Consider the following 11577-nt stretch of genomic DNA (forward strand, 5'->3'; position numbering starts at 1 on the left):
CCTGGTAGTTGAGCAGAGGCTTTCCGATGCAATACACTACTTCGGCCTCTACATCTTCTAGACGGGTGGTCGGGATGGGCCCGATCTCAACAAATCGGCTGGTCACGCCAAGCTCTAGGCGGTCTTATGTTACTTGCCCACTTTTTCACTTTCTCTATTTTTCTTCATGTATCTCTTGATATCACCGTTGCCCCTGTTTTTTACCCCTTATTTTTACCTTTCTCCTACTCTCAGAAGACTTCCTAGAAGGCGGTGGCTTAACGGGTCAATCGGAAGGTAATCTTACCTACTGAGTATACCGCCTGTGTATCCCTGGCACTTGAAAAGTGTCCCCTTGTTGGACTCAGCGGCGGGTGGGTGAGCAGGGGTGATGAAATGAGTAAAAAACAAAAACAAAAAAATGAGTCAAAACAAAACAAAAAAGCTACTTAAAAGAACTAAAACTATCTCCAATTCCAATGATGAGCCATGTGGCGAGGAATCCTTTCCTAGCTTCATGGTCATCCAATCAAAAGACGAATCTAAAACACTTGCTGCACTATCGCCATTTATAGTCGAAAAGACTATACTTGGAATAGTCGACAAGCCAAAAAGTGCCGAAAAACTAAAATCAGGTGGCCTACTTGTAGAGTGCGACCGCAAAGCACATACTGAAAATATCCACAAAAGTAAAACCTTTCGCGATATTCCAGTAACCTGTTTCGCCCACTCTTCACTTAATACATCAAAAGGCGTCATTCGTTGCTGTGACTTAGCTGGAGTCAGCGACACTGAAATCGTCGAGGGGATGAAAAATGAAGGTGTCACTGCAGTCCGTAGAATTCGTATCAAACGAAACAACAATCTGCAGGACACCAAACCCATTATGCTCACCTTCAACAAACTAACAATAACTAAAGTGGTCAAAGTTGGATTCCTACAAGTTAATGTTGAGGTGTACATACCAAATCCCCTCCGATACTATAAATGTCAAAAATACGGCCATCATGAAGACCGATGCTCCAGAAGCCAAATATGTGGTCGATACGGAGACCCTTCTCATTGGGAATCTGAGTGCAAAGTCATTCTGCATTGAGTCAGCTGCGGAAAGGAACACCATGCTAATTCAAAGGAATGTGACACCTGGAAACAGGAGAAGGAAATACAGAGGGTTAAATATCTATCCAACATCCCTATCCAGACGCCAGGAAGCTTGAACAAGCTGGAACATCCCTCCCCGGCCCGTCCTTCTCAACTGTAGTGAATATCAACCAAAAAGCAACGAAAGACGCCTAAACCCAAACAAACACACCTGAATCCCCTTCCAGCTCGAACATTCCGCATTACAAACCCCCCAAAAACTCAATATCGACTCAAACAACATTCAACAACACTCCACCGCCAAGATCACCAAACAGTAAAAAAAGTCGCAAACAAATAGGCAGCAAAAGGGGTCTGATGACCTCATAAAGCTGCACAATAGGTTTGGAGACTTTGAGAATATGGATGCAGAAGAAAGTGCTCCATGTCCTCAAGGTGGCTCCAGACCTGACAACAAAAAATCCACCCACCCCCCGTACTTCCTCCAGAGAAATAACCAAACAGATTACCTCCGCGAAAGGTCTAACCTAGCTCCAGAATCTTCAAGATAAACTTGTAATGAAGAACACCATCATACAATGGAACTATAGAGGACTTTAAGCCTACTACCATTTTATTCTTCTGCTTTTAAACGAACATGATCCTGCAGTTCTATGCCTTCAGGAAACGTTTTTGAAAGATACGGATAACATCATACTTAAAAACTACTCCCTGTTTAACACCTACTCTCAAAATGTTGAGAGGGTCTCAGGAGGATTCTCTGTTATTGTGAACAACAGAGCCCCTCATAGCGTCATCCCTTTAAACACAAATTTACAAGCCATTGCTGTAAGCGTCACTCCACATCGAGTGATTACCTTTTGTTCTATTTACATACCACCAAACACCAACATAGTACCAAACCAATTAGACAATCTTGTTAAACAACTTCCCGCACCCTTTGTTTTACTCGGGGATTTTCATGCCCATCACATCGTAGAGAAATGCTTTTCGCACAGTATGATCTCAAATTAAAATTAAACCCTCTGAACCCTGCTTTTTCGGCTGTTTTTCAACCCAAATACAAAACCTTATACGAAAATAAACCAAACGCCATACCTTCCTTTGGCATTAGAATATCATCCAGCCTTGACAGTACAAATATTGATCTTACTAAAATTCAGAAAACGTCCATCTCCAAAACACCTTCCTGGCTACTTAAACAACCACGATGGAAACAAATCTGAGACAAACCCTTCCGTCTCCCACAACTCTTATCATGAACTCCTCACCGAATTTAAAAACTACACAAGAAATTATACCGACGGATCAAAGGATGAGGAAAAGGCTGCTGCAGCCTTCGTTTGTGGAAATCACACAACGGAAGTTCGCTTACCAAACAGCACATCTATTTTTTCAGCCGAAATCGGAGCAATAGACCTTGCACTGCAATATATCGAAAACAAAAGTATTTTAAACAGCTTCATCTTCTCCGACTCCATATCGGTACTTCAATCACTACTCAATAAAAACTGGAGAGCCTATTGTTGACTAATGTTCTCGTAAAAATACAAAGCTGAGTACCTCCTACAATATAGTATACTGCTGGCTACCTAGCCATATTAGTATTAAAGGTAATGAAAAAGCAGATCGCGCTGCTAAAATGGCCCTATCTCAAGACCTATCTGATTGTAAAATACCGTATACTGATTTTAAACCTAGTATCAAAGAGACTTTACGTCAGAAGTGGCATGTATCATGGAATGATGCAGTCAATAATAAACTTCACGCCATCAAACCAACCCTAGGAGATTGGACTACTTCCTACAGAACCATGCGTAGGGAGGAGGTAGTTTTTGCAAGAATCCGAATTGGTCATACTTATATAACCCACTCGCACATACTAAAAGGGTGGAGACCCACCAGAGTGCGTTTCTTGCAATTAACCATTCACTGTTAAGCAGTTTATGATAGAGTGTTTCGACCTGCAACATACGCGCGATCAGTGTTACAATGTGCATGACATGAAGGAACTTTATGATACAATAAACATCACTTGTATTATAGAGTTCCTGAAAGCAGTGAATACTTACTCTAAACTCTAACTTTTATGCTATCACCTAGTGCAGTTTTATGCAATATATATATACCGTCCGTTTTTTAATACATAAATAGCCTAACAGTGCTGATGCGCCGTTAAAATACAATCAATCAATCGTAAATTTATCTTGAAGACTAATACAAGGTATAGCTGATTGTTCTCTTAATTGTTGTTTAAGTAACGATATTTTTCTTATTTCATCTTTACATGCAATACAATAAATATCATCCTCTCCAGCTTGCTTACTTCCCTTGTATAATCGAAATATCCAATTTACACAAGTGTCTCTTGAAACCGGTTTATCATCATGTTCAGGTTTTAAAAATTTATTTATATTATCAAAACCCGCAATAGCAAATTCAGCTAAGTCTCTTGGAGTTTTCAATTTTCTTACCATATCAGCAATTTCTTCATGAAATTTATCAAATAATTCAATCTTTCCTTTTTGTTCTCTGCCTTTAACACCACTCACGCTAGCAAGAGTAGGAGAAAGAGTCCTAGTAGCAAGTATATAACCTGGAATAGTTTCCAAAATATCTCTTACTTTTTCAGCTGCTCCTGCAACTCTTTCAGTAACTTTCGTAATGGGTTTAAATAATTATTATGTAACTTCTGCATATTCAACTTGAGATTCTTGACGTTCTTGAAGTTTTTGTCTGAGAGAATCAGGAACAGGAAACAACTTTTTGATGGCTTTTAATCTTTCTCTAGCTAATCTAGCCGTGTGAGATTCAGCACCAGGTGCCATTTATTGATATAAATAATGATTTAATTATAGCAGCAGAGGAGGCGCAACCTCACGTAAGTGGTCCACAAGAAAACGACACTTTTGACGTCATTGATTGTAGGAAGCATTAGTTTTCAAAAATAAACCTTCCAGCAGTAAAATCTTCACCCTTTTTTCATATATATATATATATATATATATATATATATATATATATATATATATATATATATATATATATATATATATATATATATACATCTTTATAAGCGCATACGATTCACACACAAACATATAAAAACTCATCATTCCATTTACAACGATAGTCATCAGAGTTAAAGTATGTTTTTATTCTCCATATTTCTCTCAAACTTGTACCGATATGTTTCCCACAATTCCTGCAGTTATATCGGTATTTGACAAATAAAACCTTGTGTCCTGCTACAGACGAAGTCGTTCATCAGATAGTTATGCGATTTCTTCATTTCTAAACAGCTCTCTGTTCCGCCATTACTTTCAGGTTGACCAGGCCTCCAAAAGGAGAACATGTCTGAAATTGGAGCTCCTCTCACTGTTACGTAGTTGGTCCCAGGAGTTGTTGAACTACCCCCTAACCAGAAAGATGTAGTGCAACTTCCTGAAAAAGAGTAATATTGATTTTACGTTCTGTCTTTTCATTATATTTATATTTATATGTTATACCTAATTATTCAACTTGTTTTAAGTTAAATTACGAAAATGAAACGTTTTAATAATATAGACATTGTGTCCAAAATTATATTTTGTTTTTACGGAATTCGTTTTGGCATCACTTTGCGAAGTCATTGACAGGATAAAAATGTAAGAGCCAACACAACATATAGATCGTCAAAATATTGTTTAAATATCTAGCTGCATGAGGTTACTCATAAACAACGTTTTTCCTTAAAAGTATTCACTTTACCAGAATTGAGATCTACCTATACTCAATCTAATTTTGAATACGTTATAAGTACACAAAAATACCATATGGTCAAGGTAAACGGATTAACCAAAGCGTACAAGAAAACGTTTTGTACGACTAGAATTACTGTACACATGAAGTAGATGAGATTTACTCCCAAGATATTAGAGGTAAGCATTTTCTATCATTTTAGTTGGTTAATCTTAACAATGGCTGACCAGCCGTACGTTCTTTTGCTCTCATTTTTGTATAATCTGCTAATTCTAGCTGGTTTGCATGTAATTTGGCCTTCGTTACCTTGGTTTGTTATTTTATTTAAGTCTTAGAAGTATTCGATACATGTTCCTTACTTTATTGAGGTTTAGTAGTCGCGAACCTGTTGATTCTGTTACTAATAAATGAAACAACCTCAATAGGTAACAATGCGGTGAAGAATAACGTACAGCCATTCGAACCACTATTACACGCATTTCACACTTACAAGTAGGTACCAATTGCAGGCTGTAATCATATACCACAATCATGATTTACTGATTTTCTATGAGGAGAAAACTCTATTGCCCTAGTGATTGTATGCTAGTCCTTGTCCGTCTCCTTTTGTGATTTGATTTCTTTATAACAACGCGAATAAAGCAAACGTTCGTCTCTTGACCCAATCTAATACAACTCGTAGTACCTTGTTAACAATGAAAATGCTATAACATACTCCAACAGTTACAAACGAGCAGCAAAATGTACTAATTCCTGCATTAAATGAATCTCGATAAACTTACCAGATTTGAACCACGTCCAATCAATTATTCGTTAGTTATTTGCTCATAATCATTCAGAGACACAATAGTGATTACCGACAACTTCCCAATTTTCATACGAGTAGAGCATTAATAGCACTGAACTGTGGATCGCTTCTTATTATGATATTTCATTACGGCATTGCTTGTGATTATACAAACAATGATCATTTTACCCTCATTTTGTTGCGCTTGTTCCTTGAAAAACTGATAGTAGCACTCGGAGGGCTCCAAAAGGTCACCTCCTTCCTCTCGGCAGACTGTGCGTGCAGCAGACCAGGATTTGCAGTCTGAGGACTCGTATCGATAACAGAATCGCCCACACGCGGTTGAATACATGTAATAAGTTGATGGACATCCTGGATAAAAATGTTACATAGGTAGATAATAACAATACAAACTTATCTCAACAAATCATGCTAAAATGGTTTACAAAACTTTTAAGTAAGAAACCAAGATCACCTATGCGGCCTTCCAACATTTTCAAACTTGTATCAACCACAATTAACCTTTCAAATTTTGTATAAAAATAGTTCACAAATACATCATGAACAATATTTTTCTTCATGAAGAAAACTGAATTGCTTTTCTTAAACGTTGACCATCCACCACTTTCTAATTTAAAAAGGTGGCTAACCGCCATTTACAATAAAAGTTTATTTTTTTATAATTTTTAAATTTTATATCTGATTTATAGCAAATACTAAAATAAATTCCATGGTTACTACTTTCAAAACGTTTTAGACAAGCCTTTCTCACCCGCCATTTACAAACGACATGTTTTTATAATTTTAACTCAAGAAACAAAAGATGAACCACCTTGAACCAAATAGTCTTAGTTAAATAAAATAAACACATGAAATAATTCATTATCATCGGTGACAAGGTTAACATTAATAGTCCAGAGTTTTAAACATCTTCAAGTACTTGCGCGCTCTAACCATTTCTTTTTTAATTATATCAACTATAGAGCAATTAAAATATCTGCTTGTATTGATATAAAACTATCACCATTTTTATATTCTATAATTTTTTAAATTTTACATTATTTTTACTTACTTACGCTATAAGTATCGAACATGTTATTTTTTATTTAACCGGAAATATTACTGTAATGAAGCCATGTTTCAAGTCTAGTTACGTTTCCACTTGCATCAATGAATAACACGTTTCCACTTTGCTATCCAGTTGTAATAACTAATACACACCTATGATGTTACAATTGTAACTTATGAATCCACTTCAATTAAGCTCGATGCGTATTTTATTGTAAATCTTTAATGTTCGTTGCGCTGTGTAGATTAGCTGTTTTCTCAGCATCTCTGGTCGTTGTATGTTAGGATCCAATTTTAAAAAAAGAATGAAGTATTTGTATCTTCTTGTAACCTCTGTAATGTAATCTTTATCAACGTATTTTTGTAATGATTTCATATTTTTTGGATTTTAAAAGTATTACATTTATGTTATTATAAGTTGGTTTCTAGTTGTATCACTAGCTTCCCCCTCATACGTTTATGAACTAGACACTTTAGACAATCACGTGTTTATTTTTCTCATGCGCCATTATTTTAAAATTAGTTTACAGAAAGTAATCAAGAATTGATAGATTCATTCATTCTGCGTTCTAACTGAAAATGATATCTCTTTTTTATTGGGTGATAACTATAGTCCGTTTTGATTTTGCTTTGAACGCACGAACGTGAGGTCAATAGGTCTCATTTATTTATTTGATCATTCTGTCTGTCAATGTTCCCTGTAAAATCAAACTATCAATATTAAACTTAAGACATTGGAATAATTTATTTCAAGCCTTCTTTCAAAAGTCATTTGCGATGGTGATCCTATTTTACATTTTAATGTAAAACATTGTGTTTCACAATGTAATACTTTGTTAAGGTTAATGTCTTGTTCGTCTCCTTGAACATTTATTAGCTGCAACGGTAACTCAATGAACGTAACTTTGTGGGCCCCATTTCTGAAAATGGTATTCCATTTTTTTCACAGATTTGGAACTTTTACGTGAGTTTGTTGTCTTCAATTTTCTCTGACATCCAATCGTTTTGATTTTTGACCAATGTTGTGTTCTCTCTTTGAATAAATTAAACAGGTTATTAAACAACTACTACAGTTAATCAACCAAACATATATTACTTACTCTATTGTTCTTTTCTGAACTTGTGAACTTGTTTGATTTGCTTCCTCGCACGCATAACAATCTTTGTCCTCTTGTCTAAAATGATTAAGCTATGGAGTCTTTATTCCAATCTATGTTTTCCATTTTATTTTAGATTTAATTATTAATAATTCTAATTCTAATGAATTGACGGCGTTTTCTTTGTTTTCTACGTTTTGATTGGATGTAAACGGTCACATGATACTGATCTAGAATATTTACATATCGATCAATTCTGCCGGCTACCTTTGGTTTCCTGATCTGTTTAAGGTGATCAATGAATCATTGTTATCAAATGTTAAAATACATGGTCATTTATTCCGTAGAACATATTTGTCGTTCTGAATATATATGCCATTCAGTTATCAATTTGTGCATATAACCGAGTTTCCAAGTAGAATAGGGTACATTGATTGCTAATTAATCTGAAGTCCATTTATGTTTACAAGATTTACATCAATTACATTACATCAATCTGTTAGATAAATGGATTAACTTTACTTGAATAAACTCTCTATTACAGATATTGCAGATAAGGACGGACCGTCAAAATATTAGTTCCATACCAGAATTCAGTACTTGGTGTCTTTCTAGTAGAAGGTGTGCAAAACTGAACAATTATTCTGGAAGATACAACACCGTGTACAAAATCGAGAACGCTCTGGACCTTCTGTTACTAATCATGGTAAATTTATGCTCCACGTTTTGTTTCATTCATTAGATATACAACCTAGGAACTTCTAATAATGCTGGCGTGCAAGGAATGATCTTATGTCTAAGTTAATTTAATTTGTTGTTGGCATTTATAAATTATTAATGAATTATTAATGTATGTATTACTGTATATATGCTTAAATATGTAAACCTGCTGGAACAGAAGGAAAAGATTACACAATAGACACGAGAATTATTAACGTAGTTTCTTTACATGTAAGACTAAACAATCTCTTAGAATGTGCCACAAAGGATATTTATACCAAATCCACAAACTTAAGGAGAGTGAAAACGAATGTATCTGAATGTAACAGTTAACACTATGAAATTAATGAATGCAAGAAACATATGTGAACGTAACAACGTAGCGTTTTACCTGTTTGAAGAAATAGGCCAGATTAAAAACTGGATTTTACATCAAAATAGTTTAGTTGAGTTCAAGCATATTTCGTTACAAACAGAAATAGCATAATATTAAACTTGTCATTAAAACAGATCACAAAGAGACCGAACAAAAAACATAAACACATACAAGTATAGAGTAAGAGAAATAATTATGAAAATTAAGAACATCTGTAATGGTTTTTGCGTGTTACTGCTTTTACGCCCCCAAATTAGAGTTATCTGTGAAGAAAATCTTCATAGAAAAATCAGAAGAAGGATCAGATAAATTCTGTACAATGTTTTACACGTTTTATCTACAGATCTAAGAGATAATACTCTGGACATTTGCAAACTCTTAGCTGATATTATCAATTCATTTTCGCCCAGCATATTGTAAATGTATGGAATTTGAAATGATTAGCAGAGCACACCACGTCAAGAAATCAGATGGTTCAGCGTTTGAACGCTTGAAATCATTCAACATTATGTGTTTATTTTATATTTAGCGTTGAGAAAATCATAACCATTCGCGTAGCAACCCAGCTATTTACTTTCATCAAAATAAACAAAGTGTCAGCTCAACGAGAATACCTATATCTATGGCTTGGATCCGTAGGTTTTTTGGGAGATTTTTAGCTTAGTCGAGATGGTATGGGGATTGGAGAATACGGGCAAGGTGATATGTGTAAAACCCCAAATTCTAATTACACCAGGGGACGAGTTAAAATTCGCTTAACTTGTAATAATACAATTATTTCTCAAATTATAATGCTATTTATATTCTCACTCATCCTTATATGGGATCCAATAATAGCTCTTTCCACTCTGTCTAGTGTATATTTGTGTTTGCAACATATATATCTATTACATGGAGACATGAACTCAGTTTGTGTGATTTCAACGTTATTGACAGAATTTATTAACTGATGTACGTAAGCAAATAATCATGTTCAGCGTTGGATTTAAAAACCTATTACCTTTCCTAATACGACTTCTAATATAACAATAAATAAAATTTTATGCGGTTGATATATACTGAACATGTGTGCATTATCTGCACATCTAAGATCGTTAGAGAGATATGGAAGAAGAGACGGCATGAGGGTCACCTGGGGCTGGCGTTGTAGGAGTAACATTTCTAAGCCGAAGATATTCTGGTAAGAATCCTAAAACAAGGATGGCGAAGCCTGAAACAAAAGCGAACTTTGCAAATACTTAAAAATATGTTCCAAATAACACGTCAAGAAAAACCAAAGAAATATAGAAACAAATAACATTGTCAACAATAAATAATTATGTAAGCAAAATCTGATTAACTTCATCTTGTTTCTCATCCATCAACCAATTAATTATAGACAAGAATGGATTATGAAGAACGTATGCATGTCAACTGTACATCAAGAGACAACGACTTTAGCATGACAATCTTTCAGACGAAACAACTCATTCAAAATTTCCATCGAACCGTTGGTCAAAACAAATCAAATTGAAAGAGAAAAAAATGTTACTTTATCAGATTTGACCAAACTGTATTAAACGTAAGAACACTGACATAAAATCGACATATATCAATGAACTCGTCAGTGCATAATTAAAAATACCTCGTTAGTGCTCTAAAAGCTATACATATATACCTACCTACCTACCTACCTATATACATACATCCATCCATACATACATACATACATACATACATATGCATACATATATACATATATAAATACATATATACATGCATACATACGTACATAGGTATGCATGAATGCAGATACACACAGACCGAGAGATAAACAGAAAGATGACAGACAGATAAACATAAAAGATGTCAAATATGTATGATTTCAATGAGAGAATAGACACCAAGAATTCCAAAAATAGATCCATATCCCGTTTGTAGGCCTGGTTGTCCTGGGAATATCAATCTTCCGTGAATGAAGTTGGTTATTGGATAAGTGCTGATTAACCCAAGCACTACCAACAAAACAATCGGGTATCGCATGCCGTTTGGTACCTGTATGATAAATCACAAATGTTTAAATTGACCCCTCTGTCTCTCGCTCTCTGTCTGTCTGTCTGTCTGTCTCTCTCTCTCTCTCTCTCTCTCTCTCTCTCTCTCTCTATATATATATATATATATATATATATATATATATATATATATATATATATATATATATATATATATGCCTCGTTGTGTATCTCTATTGCTATCGGCCGATCACTCATCCGACTTTCAGTGGCACTTCAAACTTTTAGTTTGTCTCTGTCTCACTATCGGCCGATTGATCATCTAACTTTTAGTGGCACGAGCAGAGTATTATAAATGGATTCGAAGGATGTGGGTGCAATTTAGTTTCAAACAATCTTTTCTCCCGTCGTCAAATATATAGGTTACTGAAATGTTGTCTGTATGCTTCTTACCCACCTTGAAATAAACCGCATTCAATCTCTTAAACGTTTATTTTATCTCGGAATAATAAAGGTGTAAAAATATATTAGGTGTTAGTACCACCAATCTACTTCTGAGAGCCGAGTCACGTGATCCGTGCCAGCAACGCGTGGTCTCATACACCCTCATTATGATAAATCTCGCTTAGACATATATGCCAAGAACCTTTATAGAGTTTTAGTGGACTTGTACTGCCATTAGAAGCAACACGAGATTATGCATAAAGTCCTGCAAGA

The 11577-nt window shown here is 35.1% G+C and overlaps 1 protein-coding gene across 1 annotated transcript; it reads right to left on the bottom strand.

Moving 5' to 3' along the window:
* Positions 1–4216: 4216 nt before the first annotated feature.
* LOC149775673 (salivary C-type lectin 1-like) lies at positions 4217–10892 on the bottom strand. The gene is made up of 4 exons (XM_089944173.1): positions 10753–10892; positions 10002–10079; positions 5798–5980; positions 4217–4524 (listed from the first exon to the last, which is right to left on the bottom strand). Exons 1-4 carry the CDS (start codon positions 10889–10891, stop codon positions 4292–4294), a joined length of 633 nt encoding a protein of 210 aa, XP_089800299.1. The 5' UTR covers position 10892; the 3' UTR covers positions 4217–4291.
* Positions 10893–11577: the final 685 nt, after the last annotated feature.

Source organism: Sinohyriopsis cumingii, chromosome 19, assembly GCF_028554795.1.
Source record: "Sinohyriopsis cumingii isolate HCF-2022 chromosome 19, ASM2855479v2, whole genome shotgun sequence".
Classification (NCBI taxonomy): Eukaryota; Metazoa; Mollusca; class Bivalvia; order Unionida; family Unionidae; genus Sinohyriopsis; species Sinohyriopsis cumingii.